The following is a 21,172-nucleotide window of genomic DNA, read 5'->3' as shown; positions in this document are numbered from 1 at the left end:
GGAAGTTGCCCACCTGTAGCTCCAAGGCCTGCTGGAGCTGGAGCTGGTGCTCCTGCCAGGCCCCTTCCAGGCTGTTCAGCTCCTGGTCTAAATCAGCCAGGGCCTGGCGGGTGTCAGGGGCAGACGGGTGCCCCACTGCGAGCAGTCGCTGCCCAGTGCTTCGGGCCAGGCTGATGCTGTCTGTTCGGGAGTCCAGCTCGGCCTGTAACAGGACTGGGCTCAGCTCCCAGAGGCTGAGGCTCTCTCGGTGGGAGAGAGGAGGCCCAGTGGGGAGGAGGAGAGTGTGGAAGACAGCTGAAGGGGTGCAATGGAAGAGCAGAAAGGCAGAGGCAGGAGACAGAGAAAGAGGGGACCCCAATAAGGGAGAGGGCAGGGAAGAGGTGAGATCCCAGGAAAGGCCCAGGTCCCACCGCTCACCTTGCGCTGCTGGTGTTCCTCCAACATGTGCCGGGCCTCCGCGGGGCTGCTGGGGGCGCGTGGAGCATCCATCTCAGCCCGCAGCCTCCGGGCCCAGACCAGCAGTTCCTGCAGCACTGCCTGCAGTTTCCAAGCTTGGTGCAGGGCATCCAGGCACTCCCTCCTGCCCACGGGGTTCACCAGCTCTCCCTGGACCTCTGAGCCCTCCTCCCCCACCTTCCCCCCCTACCCCGTGCCTCCCAGGGCCTTCTCTCCCTGAATCCCCTTTGCCAAAGAAGCACCACAGGCTGAGAAGTGGTGGGGTGACAACACAGATGGTTATTTGAAGGACAGAGAAAGACTCGGGGGGAAAACCGGGCCAAGGGGAAGTGCGGGGACTGAGATGCTGCAGAGGAAAGGGACGAGCGGCCCAGCGGCTTCATACCACTTCTGGGCCCTGCTCTGGAGCTGCCACCAGCTGTCCATCATCTCCCGCCGCTTGTGGCTGAGGCTGGGGGCTGCCCCAGGGCTTCTCTGGCAGAAGCGGCCCACCTCTCGCTCTAGGGCCTGTGGGGTAAGCCAGGTCAGAGGCGGGGAGGCAGGCTGTGCTCAGGGAGGCCGCTGCAGGCAGTGGAGTGGACAGCTGAGCAGACCTGGTGACGCTTGCTGTCCCGAAGCCGCCCCCCCCCGCATGCCTCTGCGGGGTCCCACAGAGGAGGCACCCTGGGCCCTGGCCCGCCTCCACACCTGGCTGCACACCTCCACCTGCGCCTGGATGAGGCCCATTTGCTGCTCCAACTCCTTGTGTCTCCGCAGCAGCCTCTGCACGCTCTCCAGGTCTTTCCCGTGGTCCGGGCCCTGGATCAAGGCAGCCTGGAGAGGAGCGGGGCATTACAGGCCGGGCCTTGGCTCCAGCTCTGGTCTCATCACACAGGGTCCTCAGTCACGGGGTTTCTGTGCGGAAGGTGCCCAGCCTGATGCCCTTCCCAGGGCTCTGCGCGGGCTGGGGCAGGGCGCTGGCCCCGACCAGAGGTCCCTTCCTTCTGTGCAGGAGGACGACTCTCAGAGAAACCTGGGGCTGGAGAGTCTCCATCTGTGTGGGGCTTACACCGACACTATCTCATTTGACTCTCCTTTTAGGGGAACTGAGCCTGGACAGACACCCAGGCCTGGCCGGCTGAGGCAGGAACCCAAGGAGGAGGAGGAACATTCAGCAAGAGCCCTCTGCAGGCCAGGGCCAGGGCACTGTCTGTGTCACAGACAGTGTCACAGGGGCTTCTCAGGCTGCACACCACCTCTTCACTTCCGCCCCTGTCAGTGGTTAGCCCACATTTCTCTGTGGTCACTACACAATCCTGGACAAACCTCCTGCGGGGCTGGGCTTGTCCAGGGACAAGGGAAGAACAGGGTGCTCTGGCCTCTGGACCCACAGTGCTGCCGGGGGCAAAAAGGGTCAGGAGGGCTGGCCTCCAAGCCTGCAACGGGAGCTCTTATGGAGCCCCTGGTAGACCCCCTGACAGACCCCTTATGGGACCTGCCTCCATGTACCCCAGCTGCAGAGGAGAAGTGGGTGAGGGGCGGCCCATGGGAGACCCCGGCACCCTCACTCCCCTGGCCCATGGGCTGCCATTGCTCCCTCACTGCTTACTTTCTCCCCAATCCGCTCAGTGATGTCATCTAGCTCCCGGGACAAGGAGTGCATCTCCAGGGCCCCTTCAAGCTGCCGCTGGTACCGGAGCAGGTTGCCCTGGAAACACTTCCACCTGGCAGAGAGGGTGTAAGGCCGAGTGTGAGGTGGCCCTCCAGCCCCTCTCCCAGCCCCCCTGCTTCCCCCACTCCAGGACTGGCCTGTTGTTGAGCTGGTGTCGCCACTGGTGGATGGTCTTGACTTGCTCAGGGTCCCGGTTCTTGAGCTGCAGCGACCAGTCATTGATGCTCCTGATGTGGGTGTCATCCACCGTGTCCTGCAGGAGTGCAGGGTGAGGGCATTGGTGACACCGGCTCTGAGCCCCTTCTTTGCACTGCTGTCAGCACGTGGAGGGTCAGCTTGGGCCCAAGAGAGTGAGAAAGGCAGCATGTCTGGGAGTGGAGGCCTCCATCCCATCCTGTACCAGGTGCAGTGAGCAAGATACACTTGGGGTCTGCAGCCCCACAGTTGGCTCCAAGGCGAGAAAATGTGCTCCCAGAAGCGGGAGGGGGTGGGCAGGGATGCACTGATTAACAGAAGCCTTTAAAGTGAAAATGCAGCTTCTCCGGATAAGAAGAGCAAAGCGAGGGGTGGAATGCGATGGTGGTTTGGGCCTCCTGGGGTCTGGGTGTCCCCAGCCCTGGGAGTCACTGGGCTGAGGCTGCCACTGCTTAAACACAGGGTGAGGCTTATAGGTACTCAGGGAGGGGGTCCTCACAGGGGTGGGATTGGAGGCTTTCTGCCCCTGGTACAAGCACCTTGCACTTGTAGAGCTTGTTGAAATTCCCAAAGCCCCGCCCTGTGGAGAGTCTCCTTCGTGGAGGGCATGGAAGGGCATTTCTTTCCTGGTGTAGGTGCCAGAGCAGAGCTGGGAGGCCAACACAGCTAACTTGTGACAGAGCCAGGATTTGAGCCCAGCTCTCTGGCTCTCACTCGACTATAGCATCTGGCATGGTGGCTGTGAAATTCCACCCATAGCAAAGGATATCGGAGCACTGTGGACTTTTAAGAACTCACACACACTTACATCAGGGGGACGAGCTTAGCACATTCTGCCTCTAACGCCGGATTGTGAATACATTTGTCCAATTTCTTTCCTCTATACCACATAAGAGAAATCGATTTTTGGGGGTGTGTGTGTGGAGGGGGTGTGGGGAGGAGATGCTGAAGGAGGGTTACGAGTGGCTGCAGTGTATTGATTACCCACTACATCCAGGCATATGCGTGTTCTTTTTTTAAATTTTGAAATAATTATAGATGCACAGGACATTGCAAAAGTAGTATAGGAAAGTCCCACGTACCCTTCTCCGGCTTCTCCCGATGGTAACATCTTACATAATTACAGTAGACTAAGAGAACCAGGAATGGGACACTGGTATAACTATTATGCAGATGACAGACTTTATTCAGAGTTCATCAGTTCCTACAGGCACTCATCTGTGTGGGGGGCAGGTAGAGCTCCACACAGTTTATCACATGTATAGACTCGTGTAACCACTACAGCACACATATGCTCTCTGACCTATGAGACAGGTGTTATCCACATTTTAAAGATGAAGAAACGAAGGTTTGGTGAGAAAGTGAGGCTGCCTAGGCATGTGCCGGCAGTAAGTGTGGAGCTGACACAAGAGCCCACATCAGGCTCCAGAGCCCCTGCCGGGTCACTACTCTGAGCTTTATTTCCCAATGGGGGGATGCCCCGGCCGCCCTCTCCATGGAGGGCCCCCTTACCCCGGCCCAGACTCCTCGGAACATGTGGAGCTGCTTACGGAGCTGCAGGCAGTGCTCAAGGTCCTGGCCCAGGTCACCGACATTCACCATCACCTCCTGCGGAGGCAGCATGCTGAGCACCAGCCCTGGGTGCACCCAGCCCCCTGGCACCCAGCTGCTGGGCAGCGTTGGAGCAGGTGGCGTCTTCAGGAGCTTCCCACTGGGGTTCCCACGCCCATCTCTCAGCCCCACAGCCCCACCCCCAGCTCTGCCCCTGCCCAGCTGGGTCTCACCATCTCCTGGATCCAGGCCTCTGCAAGGTCCACCCTCTGTAGGAACTCCAGGAAGTTCTGCTTGTCCTCCAGGTCCTGGCCCCGGAGAGCCAGTGCCTGCCTCAGCTTCTCCCAGTGCTCCTGCAGCTCCCCGAGTCTTTGGGAGACCTCTCCCGCCCGAGGGTGGCTCTGTGCCAGGAGAGCCTCGCCCTCCTGGGGAGAGATCCCAGGAGATCTTGCCTGTCTCCCTTCCTCCTGCTTTTCTCACCACAGGCTCCCTCTGGCAAAGGCTTTTCCCCTTGCCCATTCTGGAGTCCACATTTTGGGACAGGGCTTGGGCTGAGGGCCTGGCTGTTACCTTGGCGACAGAGGTTATGACCTCCTTATGGGCCTGGACCTCAGCTTCGAAGGCCTGGTGTTTCTGCAGGAACTTCAACTTATCTTTCAGGTCCCCAGGAAGGATTGGCTCTTTCAGCTGCTGGACCCGCTCCTGGATCCAATCCTGGGCCTGGTGGGGGTGGGGACATGAATCCCATGATGCTGATACTGCCTCCATTCACAGAGATGTCCCACATGCCTGTGCCCAGGTAGCTGACTGCTGGCCCCAGCGGCAGGGCTGGGCAGCGCCTGGTAAATGAGATCCAATGGTTCTAGCCCAGGAAGACATGTCCCAGGCCCAGCTAGCACCCCCAGCCACAGGAAGGGGCTGGCAGGGCCCTTGGGTGGAACCTAATTTGGGAGGTGAGTCTTGCCTGCTCCTGGGCCCTGGACTGCTCTGCTCCTTCTCTCACCCCTCTTTGTGCTGACCCTGGGATTGCTCAGGAAGCAGTGGGGTCTCCATACGCAGGGTCTTTGAATCGAATGTTCTGGGCTCCAGCATGGCCTCTGGGAGAGCTTTTTAACTCTCTAAACTTCAGTGTCCTCATCACAGGGTTGTGGTGAGGTCTGAATGAGCCCGTGAAGGTGTGCATCATCTGTAAAATGTGGCCCAAGTGGAAGGCACTGGGCTGGGGGTGGCCCTCAGACCTGGGTCACGGCCCTGGTGAAGCTGGCCATCAGCAGGGAGGTGTGCAGGGCGTGTCCCCGGCTCTCTGCCAGCTCCTTCACTCGAGCTCGACGCTCCAGCACCGTGTGGAGCAGGTCCTGCACCCGGGGGCCCCTGAGCGTCTTCACATCCTCGCACAGGGCTGTCTCCTGTGGGGCGGAGGTGGGGGACGCAGTCACGTGGGAGGCTGGAGCAGGGGCCCGCCTGCAGGGATGCCCTTCCCTCAGCCTGGTGTGGCCTAGGGCTGGCCCATCACCCAGTAAGCCAGAACCAAGCCTCTCAGCTCCCCAGTGACCACGTAATCTGGAGCCAAGTGGCTGCCACGTCCCTGCGGTGTGGCCCAGCCCAGCCCTGTTCTTGAGCCACACGTCCTACTCTGCCTAGTCAGCCCAAACCAGGAGCCCCTAGCCCCACAGGCTGGCCCCATATATCAGCATTACCTGTGGCACACACCAAGCACCCCGTGTCCCCCACTTAGGACTCTCCAAAGTTCCCAGACTCCCCTCACTGGCCCCCAACTCTGACCACGCCCAGGACTCCCCGAGCCCATTACCTTCTCATCCTGGGCAGTCAGCACCTTCTGGAAGGTCTCATGCTTGCGGATCAACTGCTCCACCTCTTCCACCGAGCTCCCCAGGGCACTGGTTCTCAGGGAAACCTGGATCAGCCCACGGAAAAGTCAGAGGCCACCAGCGACTGTCCAGACAGCCAGCACCCCCACCCCGTTTGCAGCTGTCTGTGCTGAGGCAGTGCACAGCTCTGCGCCCCACATCAGGGAAGAAGCCAGAGCCCCAGGAAGCAAGGCAGTGAGTCTGGAGAGGGGAGACAGGGAGAAGAGGGAGCGCGAGGACGTGTGTTGTCTGGTGAGGGGGACCTGCCTCCTGGGCCGTGAGGATCTGGTCTAGGCGGCCACACTTTCTGAGGAAGAGCTGCTCCCGGTGCATGGCCTGCAGCCTCTCTTGCTTCCTTTCCCAGGCTTGGAACACCCGCTCCCGCTCATCCTGCAGGGCTTGCAGCCCTTTCTGGACCTGGGGACGGGTATGGGGGGAGCCTGCACTGGGGAGAGCCGCTTGAACAAGACGGAAGCAGATCCTGAGGAAAGCCTCTGAGGAGAGGCCAGCGTGGCACGGTGGGGCAGGGCGCAAGGAGGCTCAGGCTAGGTCAGGGTAGGCTGGGGACACCAGAAAAGGGGGCCCACCTCCTTGATGGTTGTCCCTGCAGCCAGGAGCACCTGCCGGCCAAGCTGGGCAGCCCGCTGGTACAGCTCCTCCTGGGCCTCCAGCTCTGCCCGAAGCTGCTGGTGGGCACTGAGCGCTAGGGGGCCACTGCTGGGCTCCTGGAAAGTGTCCTCTCTCTGCAGCTCCTGCCACACATGGGCTGCCCAGGACGCATAGTCCCGCACCTGGATCCCGGGAGACGGAGGGAGGGAGAGAGCTGAGTGGGGGCTGGGCCGGGTGGCAGAGAACCAGGCTCTGAGGCACAACGACAGTCCCCCTGGATCCACTCACACATTGGAAGGGCCAAGCTGTCCCAGGTCAGAGCCTCAGGCGAGGCCCACAGGGCCTTCTGTCACCTGATTCCTCCATTGTCATCCAACCCAATCTTCCCAGCTCCCCTAAACTTCTGCGTGTGCCGGACCAGCCTCCTCATTGTCCTCACCGAGACTCTTCTCCACCCCTTGCTTTTGAGGCCCCTCTTGTTTAGATGTTCCTTCTCCTTCCTTCCATCTCTTCCAAGCCCACCCCCTCTTCCAGGGCCAAGGCCTTCTTCGCCTCATGCAGAATTCCCTGGCACCTTGACATCTCACTGCTCTCCCATCCTCTGGATTTCCAATTGAATACTTACAACCGTCTTCTATTGATTTGTGTACAAACACCGTGTTAGAGCTGGAGGGGCCTTGGATCCTTGTCCAAACACCTCATTGCTTAGACGAAGAAGGGTCAATGGCACAATGTGTGTGAACAAGTTTTGTAAACTCTAGGCACTCAAACAGGAGGTAACAACCTAGAGATAGAGGCCTTGCTCAAGCCCCCGCTGCCAGAAAGCGGCAGAGGTGGGTCTCGAAACTCAAGCCTTTTTGCAGTGTCATAATTTGGGCATCTGGGTCCACCAGGCCCCAGGACATGGGGACTCCTGGGACATCCCACGGCCAGGGCCCCCTGTCATCCTCAGACTCTCCAGGGTATTAGGCTCATCTCTCCAGCTATATAGGCTCCATGAGGGCAGCAATCCCATCTCACAGGGCTTCTACATCACCCTCCTCTTTCCACCCACAGCTCCTGGCAGAGAGCTAAACACAGATGTTAAATAGATGCTGGTTGATCCAGAGGTCACTGTTTAGAATATTTGTGTCTTCAGTTATGGGCTTTTTGGGGCTGTTTTTACTCCTTGGCTCTGGCTGGGACCCCTGTCTCCTGACTGCCCTGTTATTCACTTGGGCTGGTGTTGACCCAAACCTAACGCATCACTGCTATGCCCCACATGCTCAGCCCTCTGACCAGCCAGCCAGACATCCAGATGTGCCCAGGCTCTTCCTCCTCATGTCCAAATTTGTTTTCCTTCTGGAGCTAGAGGTTCTCATTAGTGCATGCACGTGCCTGGTAACACACACACACACACACACATACACACCACCCAAGGGGAAGGAGCCCTCACCACCACATGGAAGCGAGCCAGGAGGTGTGCCTGCTCCAGCTGGGCCCTGTGCTGCTCCATGTGTAGCTTCAAGGCCTCCCAGGCCTGCACCAGAGCCTGCTGCCTCTGCTGTACCACGTGGGCCTGAGGCCCTGGACCCCGCTTCTGCACGGTGCCTCCAGTCTCCAGCAGTCCCTGCAGCTGGGGTCAGGGTGGGACATAGGGAGAGAAGGGTCATGTCCTCCTAGACACTGACGGGCCTGCCCGTCACACAGACCTGTCCTTGGGCCATGTCCTACCATGCACAATGGGCCCCACTGGAGGCCCTGAGCAAGTATGGAAAATCTAGAAGAATAGATGGGCAGGCCTGAGGGGACCTGAGAGGCCTGAGGGGGAGAGGCAGCCAGACCTGGGCTCACCTGCCGCTCAGTGCCTAGGAGTTCACGCTCCAGCCCCTCGTGTCTCCTCAGCTGGGCCTCCAGCCCACGCAGGTCTTGGGCCACGTCCCTGGGGAGGCTTGCGGCTTTTTCCTGAGGAGAGGAGATGGCCATGGGGATCAGGAATGGAGCGGGGGGGGGGGGGTGCTGAGCCTGGGTGGATCCACTTCTAGAAAGAACCCCCTCCCTCTCCCCTGGCTCACACCTGGACCCAGGTGAGGGCTTCCCACAGATCTCTGTGAACTTTGAGGGCAATCTCAGCATCTCGGAGCAGGCGGCCTCGGGCCTGGGTCAGCTCCCACAGCTCCAACCAGGCGGCCCTGTTCCCAGATGGGCAGGAGACCAGCAGCAGATCAGCCATTGACCCAGTGCCTCATTCCACCCCCTCGCTAGGCTGGGTCAGCCCTCTCCTCTCGGGGCTGCTTCCAGAGCTCGGCCCTGCTGCAAACCCTCCTCCCTGGAGCCTGTCTCTTCAGCTTTCCTAGGAGCCGAGTCCTGCGCTGCTGCCACGCTCAGCACTGAGCCAATTCCTGTGCTTTGTGATATATCCAGTATGTCCCAGTCTCGACACGTCAACCAGACTATAAACGGTCGAGGGCAGTGGCCCCTCTTCTCTCCGTGCCTCCTGTACTCGGCCCACTCTCCCTGAGCTCCTGAGGCTTCTGCCAGCCGGCTCCATGCTAGGGGTTATGGACAAGTCACGACCTTGCCTCACAGCTCACAGGCTTGGGGCAGATTCAAACCAGCCGGGTGGACAGCAGGGGGGCTTCCCACAGCTCCTCCTCCAAGTCCTGGAAGCCTGTGGTTTGGAAGAGTGCCCCTGGAGGTCTGGGCGGGGCTCTCGGACCTGCACCCCCAGCCTCGACTCCCTTCACAGGCCACGGCCACCTGTGGCGGCCTCAGCCTCTCCAGAACCAGCGCCTCTCCAGATTCGGCATGGGCAGGCAGAGCCAGTGTGGCCCTGGGAGCATGCCGCCCTCTCCTTGCACTCCAGGACCTGCCTGCCCAGCACGCTCCCCCAATCCCACGCCCCTGGCCTGCTCTGCTGGGCACTCACTGCAGATCCTGCTGCCTCTGGCAGGCCTTGGGGCCAGCGCTGTGTCCATGCTCCAGTAGGCTGTCTGCCAGCTGCTGGCAGGTTGCCACTCGCTGGCCACCCAGCTCCACTTGGCACTGAAACTTTGCAAACTTAGTGCAGAGGTGCTGAGGAGAAGAGGGGAGGAGGTGACAGGGTGGCACTCAGCTGATAAGACAGCAAGCAGCTTGGGAAATGAAGGACCTCAGTGACCATCTGGGCACCCTGGGGGCTGGGCAGCCGCAGAGCCTGCCCACTCTACTCAGAAGGCCTGTCTTTGGCCAGGGCTCTTGGCACCCACAGCCCCCTTCTCCACACAGCCCAGCCTGGCTGGGCCCCCTCGCCCCAGGGCTCTGCCTCAGGCGTTCCTCCTTGCCCCAGCCCTCTCCTCACCAGGACCTGCTCGTGGTCCTCTCCGAGGCTCTCTCCTCTGGCTGTCTGCTTCTGGCTAGCCAGCCAGCTCTGCAGCTCCTCAGCCTCCCTCAGGAACTCGTGCAGCTTCAGGGTCCCCTCCAGCTCCCGATCCCTGTGAGGACAGCCCACAGTTCCCCACAAGTTAGCTGCCCAGCCCCCTGGGGAGGGCTGGCCCAGCCTAAGGGGGTGACCTGATGGTCTCTGCCCAAGCCTGCAGCTCTGGATTCAGGGAGAAGTAGACTCAGGAAGGCCAGTAGGGCAGGTGAGGGTGTGGATGTGGGAAGACTCAGAGAGCTAGGAGCTGGGGGTCCGCGTTCCTGCCCAGTGGGTCCTCACTGAGGAATTTATGGAGAGAGGTGAGCAACACCCAGCAAGGCCTCATCTGACACACCTCTGTCGGCCTGGGGTCATGGGTTCCTTCCAACTCAAGGTCATGGTATGGGAACAGTCAACCGTGGCTAGGCCCCCCGTACCCAGAGTGGGTACAATGACCCTCACCGTGAGACTGACAACTCTTGCAGCGCCTGCAGCTGCTCCCAGAGCCTCCTCTGCACCGCACGCAGCTGCTCAGAGGCCACAGGGCCAGTGAGGGTCTGGGCTCGTTGGTCAAGCTTCTCCATGGAGCTCCAACAAAGAACTAGTTCCTGCTGCAGAGTCTGCCAGCACAGGGACCCATGCATGCCAGGCTCAGACTGGGTGACTCATTCATCTACCCATCCATCCACCCACTCACTTGTCTCTCCACTCACCCATCCATCTACCCCCTTCCACTCATCTACGCATCCATCCACTCACCCATCCATCCACCCATCTATTCACCCATTGATCCACCCATCCATCTATCTGCCAACCCATCTGTCCACCCACACATCCATCATCCACCTACCCAATACTGATAGAGTTCTCACTGTTTCACAAAAGTGAAGACATGGTCTGTGTCCTCAGAGGGCTCACTATTTGGTAGGGAGGGGTGAATACTGGGTAATCTGGGCCAAGGAAGGGAGGGCAGAGAAGGCACTGAACTGAACCCTAACACCAAAGTATATGAGATGGGCAGAGTTAAGCAAGCTGCCCAGGATGCCTGGAACACTGAAGCCCCATGAGGCCACGGCTACAGGCACACTCCATAGGAATGGCTCACTAAAGTCCTCAGTCACAGGACCCTGGAATATGGGCCACCAGGGCTACCTGGGAAAACATGCCCAGACAAGAGGACATTTCAGTTACAGCAGGAACTAGGATTGCTGTGGTCCCAGCTTTGGAGCTGGTGTGGTCCCCAGGGTCTGATTCCAGGAAGGAGGGGGTGTTACAGGCCTCTCTCCCTTTAATCAGGGGATGTTTGTGTGTGTGGAGGGGTCAGACTTCAGGAAGGGCATTTGGTTAACTCAAAGGATGATATTCAAAGTATGGGAGGAAGAACCCCCAAGAGAGAAGAAAGTGCCAGTGGGAGGAGGGCAAGCGAGAAGAGAAGACAAATCCCAAGGCCACAGGGGTGTAGACTACTAAAGAGAGTAAACAAGGGGGATGCCTTCTTCCAAGGGCTGCCTCTGAAGAACGGGAGCCCTAGGGATGAGGAGCGGCCCTGCAGGATGGGGTGGGTGGCGGGGAAGGGGCTTGCCATGTCTTCAGGAAGAAAGAGCAGGGCTTCATGCCTCCAAGAAGTAGGATGTGCCCTTTGGGTGTGTGACAGACCTTTTCCTCATGGCCCATCATTACCCAAGTTCAGACTGATGAGGGATGCTCAGGACATGGTACCTGATGCTTCTTAATGAGCCTGAGAGTGGCTGCCTCGTCTCCACCATAGTCCTGACTGCTCACCAGTGGCCACTTCTCCTCCACCCAGTCCTCCAGCTCTGACACATCCAGAAAATACTGCCAAGAATGGTGCCGACTCAGCTCGATGATCTCAGATGGGACCCTCCATCACCCCTTGGGGACATCATGCTAGGTTCTCCAGCAGCCAGCACAAAGATGTTTCTGTGCCCACATGGGGACTAGCCAGCATCTGTCCAGCTTTTGCCATTTCCCCTGACCCTGTGCTCTCTGCATCCTACCTGCTGGAGAGTGACAGCCTGTTGCAGGCACCGAGCACGTGCCTCACATGCATGCTCCAGCTCTATCCAGTGGTCTTCCAGCTCCTGGCACTGCTTTATGATGTCCCGGGTTTGGGGGTGCCCTGAGGCTGCCAGGCTCCGTCCGGAATCCAGTAGCCGTTGCATCTGACCCTGGTGGGCTTTCACTTCTGCTTGGAGCTCCTGCCACAGAACAGCAGGAGGGGCTGCTGCCTCCAAGATTCCCTTAGCCATGGGGTGCCAGGAACAGAGCCATGGATGCGGCTCTGGGCTCCAGGCATGGCAAAACTCGCAGGCAGAGAATAGCTGGGGCAGAGACTTGGAAATCAGGACACCCCGAGCAGCAGCAGAGGAATTCTAAGGTATGCGAATGGGACATCAGGGATCCTGGGAGAAAAAGGGGGCCGTTACCTCGTGTTTGTGGCAAAGGCTCTGGGTACCATGTAAGCACTTGGTGGAGCCGGTGGAGCTGGCACTGGGCATGTGCTCAGCCACCCACGTGAGCTCCATGCTGCTCAGTTGGTAGAACTGGTACAGCTCAACTGAGGCCTGCAGCTGCCATTGCCGGGCGGCCAGACGTCCCTGCAGGGACTCGAACCTGGGCGGAGGCAGAAGGGATGGGAGAGGTTGGGAATAAGCAAGGTCAAACCCTCAGTCCTTTCCTTGACCCTGTGAAAGATGACACAAGTGGTATCATATTAAAACAGAGCCAGAGCCGCCATTTCAGAGCATGTCTTGTTTTCTTTATCTTCCAAAGTGGACCAAACCACCAACATTCCAGGAAGCCAGTAAAGACAAAAATATCCTGTCTGTAAGGACTGATGAAACTGGACTTTGCTGATGACCGAATGTCGACCAGTCAATGAAGTACGAGTCTAGCTTTTTGCCTGATGAGCGATTCTCAAGTCAATCTATGAAGTACAAACCCAGCCTACCCCATCTGGCACCAATGAACTCGTCTTTAACACAACTCACCTCATCCTTCCTTTTCCCATAAAAACCCTGAGCCCCTCTTCTATAATCAGGACACTATTTGGGTTTCTTCCTGAATCTGTGCTCCCTGAATTGCAATTCTTTGATCCCAAGTAAAGGTTTTGCCTCTTAAAAGGGTTTCTGTTTCTGTAGATTGACAGCCCAGTCAGGGCCCCATGAGGAACAAGGTGGGGCACGGGGAAGCCTCATCTGACAACGGGGAGGCAGCTGGAGAGGGTGCAGGGCCCAACCTCCCACCCAGACGACCCTCCTGACTTCAGAACATGGGGCGCTTAGGATGCCTAGCTGGGGGTCTCTGACCTGCCCACCCTGGGAACAACTCTACTCAAAAGGGCAGGAGGTTTGGATGACCTCAGGTCCTGTAGGTGCCACCCTGCTGGGCTCACTGGGTGAAACTGCCCTCATGTTCACATTAGGGGTGACACACAGTGCAGTGAAGATGGAACAAGCAGGCAAGTACCTTTGGAGGTACTTTTGGGTCTCCTCCACGATGGTCTGGGAATTGACCATGCTGAGGGCCTGGGAGACGAGGGTGGCCATCTTCCCGGCCAGTGCCTGGCTCTCACCCTCCAGCTGGTGGTGCTGTTTCTGCAGCCTCCGGCTGGAGCTCAGGTCCTGCCCTGTTTCTGCGCCCTGCAGGGCCCCCTCTAGCTGCTCCATCTTCTCCTTGGCATCCTGGGGAGGGTTGCAGGGCGCTGCATTAGGCTCTCCATGTATAGGCCAGCAAGTGGCCCTTCCTGGGCTCTAAGGCTGCAGTGCTGGTAGCAGACCAGATTCACCAGGGACCTACTGGGGACATCTGTCCCCGCCACTGCCCACCCCCCCACCAGAGGTGCCCAAACCTTCCCCCAGAGCCCCATGAATATCCTGTCCCCTTCTTCCTCCCTGGGGGACTCAAGTTGTGCTGCTCATACATTGAGCACCCAGGAGACAATCTTGTATTGGCCTATTGGTGAGTAAAGCCAGGCTCAACTTGTCACAGGCCAGAGGCCTCCAGAGGCTGCAGGTCTTCCCAGGGCTGCTCCAGAGTCAGCAGGACACCAGATTCCTCCCTCCCCTTCCCATCCTGCCTGTTCCCAGCCCAGCCCAGCCTCAGTCTCCCTCCTGTGCCCTGCCCCGCCTCTTTGGCCGACCTGCAGCAGCCCCCGGAGCTGGTCCTGCTGCCTAGCCTGCCGGAGCTGGTCCCCACGCTCTGCCATCTTGAGGTTCAACTCTTCCCACTTGCTACTCAGGCCCTGAAGCCTGGCCTGCACGTCCTCCTGGGCACTGAGCCTGCTGCTCAACAGCTCTCTCCCGGCCTGCAGTGGAGACAAAGGCCGGGGAGTTTTGTTGAGCTGCTGGTATCATGAACGGCCGCAGCAGGCTGGACCCATGTGGCAGAGGTGAGGGGTGGCTGGCTACAAGCTGCATTCCACAGGCTGCAAGGGCTCAAGCAGTTCATGTAGCCCCAAATCTGTGGGCAGAGGTGAGAGGCTTTCCCCTGACACCCGCAAGTAGGACAGGGCGAGTGGGCATCAGGCTGCCAGGGGAATGGTGACGTTCAGGTGGACGAAGCAGGCTCCGGAGCTGGCCCGAGAGGTGAGGGGATGGGTGCCTGGCTGAGTGAAGGAGGTTGGGTGGTGAAAGAGGAAGCTGGACGATCCTCATTCCATGGTAACTGAGGCTGAGGCTTCCTTCAGTGAGTATGTTCCATGAAAACCTGCTGCACGGCTGGGCTGGGCATTTGAAGATGAGTAGGCCCTGTACCCGCTGCCTAGTGCCCCCACCTGCCGCAGGCCCTCCAGGTGCCCACAGGCGGCCAGCAGCTCGCGCTCAGCTGCTTCGTGCTGCTTGAGTTTCCGCAGGATGCTGCCGGGCTCTCGGGAGGGCTCGGGAGGGCTCTCGGCCGCCGCCAGCCCCTTCTCCTCCATCCACAGCATCAGCTCCGCCACATCCTGCTTCCATTCCTGCCCGAGAACCGGGAGAGAGTGGGTCTCAGACCGGGAGTGAGGGCTGGTGCGAGGACCTCTGGAGAGAGGGGTCTCATGGACCCCCGTGGGGAGGAGCGGGACCCAGAGCCAGTCCTAGGGTGCAAGAGAGGTGGGGCTGGGGTTACCACTCCCAAGTGAAGACAGGGAAATGGAAATCGAGGGGACTGTCGCCCTCACAGGAGGAGGCCTGGGGACTCAGGGCCTGGGCCCCATGGTAGAGGAGCGCCTGGTCAGTCCCCCTACTCTGCCCACATCAGATCATGTCTGGCCATGTCTCCAAACAGGCTGAAGCTCTGGGAGGCCTGTGGACCGGTCCAGCTCTGAGCCCCTGTGGGGCTGAGCAAATATCTGACAGAGCCAGGGCCTGTACCTAGTGCCTACCGTGCATGCGAGAGCCCAGAGTGTGGCCAGAAATGATGGGGAAGGGGAAGAGCTGGATGAGGGAGGGCAAGCGGGTTATTCAAGACTTTGGGCCCAGCCCTGCCTCTGAGCAGTGCAGCCTCAGCCTCAGTTTCCCTCATCTGGAAAAATCAGAGCCCCAAGGCCTGTGTCACAGGAGGTGCTGTGAGGGTCAGGGATTAATACGTGGGAACGTGCTTGGTAAACTGTAAAGTGCTCTGCATAGTGCACAGTCGTTCGCGCAGCAGTGGACTCAGGCACTCCTCTCGGAAAGCCTCAGGCACCTGGGCCTGCCCCTCACCTGGAGCTGGAGGGAAGCCTGCAGCTGCTGCCTCCTCTGCTCACTCCTCTCCTGGATCCTGGTCCATTGTGCCTGGATGCCCTGCAGCTGCTCTCTGACCCTGGAGGGCAGGTGGAGGCGGGGAGGGTGTGGGAGGGCTCCACTCTGCCCCAGGGCCACCCCAAAGGTTGGGCCCATCCACCCCCAGGCTGCACCCTCTGGCCCCCTACTCCCCATCCACTCTCCCAGCCTCAGGGCAACAGGCTGTGCAGGCTGAGAAGGAAAGCAGGGCAGGTGCTGCCTGGACAGGCCCAGGCTCACTTGTGTGCAGCAGCATGTTGGCTCTGAGCCAGCTTCTCGCCACGTGCCTGTAGAGCCTCTGCCCGAGGGCCGAGGGCGCCCAGGAGCCGCCCAAACTCCTGGTGCCGCTGCAGCAGGCTCTGAGCCTCCGCCACATCCTCCTAGGGGTGCAGAGAGCAGGGTCACGCTGGGAGGATGGCGGTCAGCACCATCTCACCCACTGCTGGCCCAGAGGCCTCCTGCCCAGCCTGGCTTCCAAGCTCTCTCCAGTGATGGGGACGCAGCACCCCAGCTGCACATCCCTGGCTCCATACCCCAAGGCTGTCCAGCTGCAGGAAGGCCTCGTGGTTGGCACAGGTGGTGGTGAAACCATCCACTTCTCGACTGAACCTCTGCAGCTCCAGCCCCTCCTGCAGCCGCTGCTGTCTCTGCTCCCAGGCGGCCTTCAGCCCCCGGCCTTGCTGGCCCAGAAGCCTCAGAGCGCTGGCCACCTCATGGGAGTCCGGGGAGTCCAAGGCTGCCATGGGCTGGCCCTGAGCCTCCAGCTGCTGCAGCCTGACCAGGACGACAGGCAGAGGGTCAAAGCCTGGCCACTCCTCTCCCTGACCTTCCTCCTCTCTCGCTTCCATGGTTATTCCATTTGGAGCTCTGGTGGAAGGGTAACTGAGGCTGGTTAGCCTCATTGGTTCACTCGTCCCATGGGACAGCTGTGCCCTGGCCCACTGGCGAGGCACTGAAGGTAATGGGCCCAGCACAGGAGTCAGGACTCAGTGGTTCCACGCTCCCTGCCATGTCACACCTGTGCTACAGTTGGCCATTCTAATGGCCGATGCCCAGATAAGTAGACAAGCTGAGACAGCACCACACAGAAAAATCGCTCACATGGCGTACATGCCTGAGGGCAGGACCACAGCAAGCCCACATGGAGCCTTGAGCAATTAGAAAAGGCACCCGCCCCTCTCAGCCTGGCGCAGCCCCCAGGCACACAGCTTGGGAACAGGTGACACCTTTGAGTGAATTAGGAAGAGGCTCCACTTCCTCTGAGCTGACGCAGCCCTGAACCGGATAGGAGAGCCCGGTGAGCTGGGGGGTCCTCAGCCATTTGACTCCAGGGGCTAGTGGGGTCTGCATTACCCAGAATGGCCAGGGAGGCTAGGCTGCCCTGACTGAAAGCAACCCACTAGGGTCACCTGGATGGGGTACGGCCAGGCCTGGACTGGATAGAACCTTCCAGGAAGCTCAGACTCTGCCCTGGGTCCCTCCCTAAAGTATGCACTTTGCCTGACTAGTCCCCGGTTACATCCCCTCCTTGAAAATCTCAAGCACCATGCCAGACACCAGCCTGGGCCCCTCCCCTGGATGACATACTGCTTCCTGCCTCCCTCCCTCGGGTGGCCCATCCCCAGAGGCCTCGGCCATCCCGAAGCACGCCCTGTCCACCCTCCTGTCCTGACCTCTCCTGCTGCAGGTGTATCTCCTCCAGCAGGTCTTGGTGCTCCGTCAGCAGCCGCTGGGCTGAGGCCACGTCCCCCATCTCCTCCTCACTGCGCAGCTGAGCCTGGACACTCTCTGCCCACAGCAGCAGCCGCTGGCTCTCTTGCAGGAAGCTCTGCCTGGCCCGCACCCCGGCTTGGGTGCTGGCCAGCTGGGCCACTTGTTGCTGCGCTCGTTCCAGCAGCCCCTGCAGCATCTCCACCTGTTCTTGCAGGAACTGGCTCTCTGCAGGGCCTGACTCCTTGACTCTGGTGGACGGGGCCCACCGCCCAGTCAGTGCCCTGCCCTGGGCTTGGTGCCCAGGCCTGTGCTCCCCAGGGGAAGTGGTGGCTACTCGGAACTCCCACTTCACCCTTGACGTAGGGGCAGCAAACCCGTGTGGCTCTCCCTTTCCCCACGAGCATGTTCTCAAGCTGTTCCCCCATCTTTGTCCCTACCCTTCAAACAACACATCCTGCCCATCCTCTCCATCCCCGCTTCTGTCCCCTTTCTCATTCCATAACCCTGCTCAGGCCTTCCCTGCCCCCCAGGGCACAGTCACCCGGCCAAACCCAGGCCGTACTTTATGGCCACCCTTTGCAGGGAGTGGATGCTCTTCTCTAGCGCTGGCATCTTCTGCTGGGCCAGGTGTAGGACGCGGTGGCTGTCTTCTGAGCGCCCCAGCTCCAGGGCTTCCAGCTGGAGTATCACGTTTTGCAGCTGGACCTGTGTGGCTCCACACTCCTGCAGGAAACTGCGCACGTCTGCGGTGCGCGCCAGCTGCATTTCTTTTTCTTTCTTCAGGGCCTCCAGCTGCCCCCACCTGGGCAGAGGGAATAGGGTTGTCTCCATCACAGGGACACCCTTCTGTCCATCCTAGGGCCTTGGCCAGAGGCTCACATGACAGAAGCAGCCAGGCAGGCTGTCCCCATACCTGTTACTTGCTGTCTCCGACATGTTCAGTCTTTCCTCCTGGCATCTCAGGAGGCAGCTGAGCAGGCCCTCGGGCCCAGGCACCCAGCCTACGTCCATTACCCCGCACTCCCTCCTCGTTCTCACCTCTGGCTCAGTTCCTCCTGCTGTCGCTGGATTCGGGGGGAGTCTCCAGGACATCTCTGCTTCAGCTGCTCAGCAGAGCTGCTGACCTCAGCCCAGCGGCCCCTTCCCACAGCCAGGGCAGAGAGGAAGTTCTGGGGAAAGGAGGACCCAGGGCTTGAGGGGGCTTTTTCTCCTCCCACACTCCCCTCAAGACTGTGAATGACCTCTGACACGCTCTGTTACAGAGATGTTCAAGCTGCACCCCTCTGGAAGGACAGGGATCTGCATCCTTACAGGGCTGGGAGGACCCTTTAAAAATTCAAGGCCAGGCATTCAAATTGGAAAGTAAAAAGTAAAACTGAGACTATTTGCAGATGACACAACATAGAAAACCCTAAAAACTCCATCAAACAACTGTGAGAACGAATAAATGAATTCAGTAAAGTCATAGGATACAAACATCAATATACAAAAATCTGTTGTATTTCTATACACTAATAATGAACTATCACAAAGAGAAATTAAGAAAACAATCCCATTTACAATTTCATCAAAAATAATAAAATACCTAGGAATAAATTTAACCAAGGAGGTAAAAGGCCTGTACGCTGTAAACTACAAGACATTGATGAAAGAAACTGAAGAAAACACAAATAAATGGAAAGATATTCCATGTTCATGAATTGGAAGAATTAACATTGTTAAAATGTCCATACTACCCAAAGCAATCTACAGATTCAATGCAATCTCTATGAAAATTCCAATGACATTTTCTCACAGAAATAGAACAAATAATCCTAAAATTTGTATAGAACCACAAAAGACCCTGAATAACCAAAGCAATCCTGAGAAAGAAGAACAAAGCTGGAGGCATCACGTTTCCTGATCTCAAACTATAACACAAAGCTATAGCAATAAAACAGTATGGTATTGGCATAAAAACAGACACATAGATCGATGGAACAGAATAGAGAGCCCAGAAATAAATCCATGCTTAATATGGTCAATTAATTTACAACAAAAGAGTCAAGAATATACAATGGAGAAAGGACAGTCTCTTTAATAAATGGTGTTGGGAAAACTGGACAGCCATGTGCAAAAGAATGGAACTGAGCCATTATCTTACACCATACACAAAAATTAATGCAAAATGGATTAAAGACGTGAATGTAAGACCTAAAACCATAAAACCCCTAGAAGAAAACATAGGTGGTAAGCTCCTTGACACTGGTCTTGGCAATAACTTTTTTGGATTTGAACCAAAAGTAAAGGCAACAAAAGCAAAACTAAAGAAGTAGAACTACATCAAACACTTCTGCACAGCAAAGGAAACCACTGATAGCATAAAAAATGGGAATGGGAGAAAATATTCACAAACCACTTATCTGATAAGGGGTTAATATCCAAAATATATAAAGAATTCATACAACTCAATAGCAAAAAACCCCAAACAATCTGATTTAAAAACGGGCAGAGGATCTGAATAGACATTTTTCCAAAGAAGACATACAGATGCCCAACAGGTAATGAAAAGATGCTCACCATCACTAATCCTCGGGGAAACACCAATCAAAACCCCAGAGACATCACCTCACACCTGTCAGAATGACTATTATCAAAAAGATAACAAATAAATGTTGGCGAGGCTGCGGAGAAAAGGGAACGCGCATGGTTGGTGGGAATGTAAACTAGTGCAGCCACAATAGAAAACAGTATGGAGGGTCCTCAAAAAATTAAAAATAGAACCACCATATGGTCCAGCAATTCCATTTCTGGGTATTTATCCAAAGGAAATGAAAACACTAACTCGAAGAGATACCTGTTCCTCCACGTTCATTGCAGCATTATTTACAACAGCCAAGACGTGGAAACAACTTAAGAGTCTTTTAACGGATGAATAGATAAAGAAAATGTGGTGTGTGTATACAGACACACACACACACATATGGATATACATATACACATACAATGGAATATTATTCGGTCATAAAAAAGAATGAAATCTTGCCATTTAGGACAACAAGGACGGCCCTTGAGAGCATTATGCTAAGTGAAATAAGTCAGACAGAGAAATACAAATATCATATGATTTTACTTACATGTGGGATCTAAAGAAAACAAGCTCCTAGATACAGAGAACAGATTGGTGGTTGCCAGAGTTAGGGTATGGGGAGGGGGCAAAACGGGTGAAGGTAGTCTAACGTACAAACTCCCAGTTATAAAATAAATAAGTCATGGGGTTGTAATGTACAGCATGGCAACTGTAGTTAATAATACTGTATTGCATATTTGAAAGTTGCTAAGAGAGTAATCTTAAAAGTTCTCATCATAAGAAAAAATTCTGTAACTATGTATGGTGACAAATGTTAACTAGACTTGTGGTTATCATTTCATAATATATACGAATATCGAGTCACTATGTTGTACACCTGAAACTAATATAATGTCGTATGTCAAGTACACATCGATAAAAAAAATTCACGGCCAGCTCCCTTAGCTTCCTCCTCTGAGACAGGACCACAGTTAACACAGAGAACTGAGGAAGAGGAGTGAAGGACAGGAACAAGGAGGGGCAGCAGGACCAAGCAGCTGAGACCCCCCCCTCAGCGTCAAGGGGGCTATACCTCGTATTTGAGCTGCAGGACCTCCACGTTGTCAGACTGGGGCTGCAGTGTTAGGAACAGCGCTGTCTGGTTTTCCAGCCAGGACTGGAGCTCCTCACACGAGCCATAGAAGCCAAAGAGGGCCACCGCCTCCTCCAACTGGGCCCTGCGGTGCTGAGGATGGGGGGAGCGTCAGTGCCCTCTACAGGGTGCTCAGAGCTGGTCCCCATCACCCCCAAACACAGAGCCCAGGGCCAGGGCAGAGAGGGCCCTGCATTCTCTGTCAGGGGTCAGGGAAGGGAGCTGGCGAGAACTCAGCATCGGGTTAGTGGCTCTGGCAGCGTGCTCATCTGATCTTGCCCTTTCGCGCCTTT

At 57.3% G+C, this 21,172-nt stretch overlaps 1 protein-coding gene across 1 annotated transcript in view; it reads right to left on the bottom strand.

Annotated features, from left to right (window-relative positions):
- The window catches only part of SPTBN5 (spectrin beta, non-erythrocytic 5), a 49,266-nt gene that overhangs the window by 14,054 nt on the left and 14,040 nt on the right, over positions 1-21,172 (bottom strand). Inside the window, 32 exon segments of the mRNA XM_070519655.1 lie at positions 14-202; positions 418-580; positions 842-963; positions 1,156-1,269; positions 2,045-2,159; positions 2,245-2,360; positions 3,815-3,910; positions 4,087-4,278; positions 4,424-4,573; positions 5,092-5,259; positions 5,664-5,768; positions 5,989-6,138; positions 6,309-6,512; positions 7,766-7,945; positions 8,164-8,274; positions 8,387-8,501; positions 9,239-9,384; positions 9,650-9,782; positions 10,169-10,326; positions 11,426-11,542; positions 11,725-11,925; positions 12,154-12,340; positions 13,196-13,410; positions 13,869-14,033; positions 14,502-14,681; positions 15,406-15,505; positions 15,706-15,845; positions 15,999-16,239; positions 17,139-17,426; positions 17,741-17,980; positions 18,217-18,347; positions 20,820-20,972. Of these exon segments, the coding sequence (XP_070375756.1) occupies positions 14-202; positions 418-580; positions 842-963; positions 1,156-1,269; positions 2,045-2,159; positions 2,245-2,360; positions 3,815-3,910; positions 4,087-4,278; positions 4,424-4,573; positions 5,092-5,259; positions 5,664-5,768; positions 5,989-6,138; positions 6,309-6,512; positions 7,766-7,945; positions 8,164-8,274; positions 8,387-8,501; positions 9,239-9,384; positions 9,650-9,782; positions 10,169-10,326; positions 11,426-11,542; positions 11,725-11,925; positions 12,154-12,340; positions 13,196-13,410; positions 13,869-14,033; positions 14,502-14,681; positions 15,406-15,505; positions 15,706-15,845; positions 15,999-16,239; positions 17,139-17,426; positions 17,741-17,980; positions 18,217-18,347; positions 20,820-20,972 (5,085 nt within the window).

Source organism: Equus asinus, chromosome 2 (genome assembly GCF_041296235.1).
Source record: "Equus asinus isolate D_3611 breed Donkey chromosome 2, EquAss-T2T_v2, whole genome shotgun sequence".
Taxonomy (NCBI): domain Eukaryota; kingdom Metazoa; phylum Chordata; class Mammalia; order Perissodactyla; family Equidae; genus Equus; species Equus asinus.
This window is presented reverse-complemented; position numbering and strand designations above follow the sequence as displayed.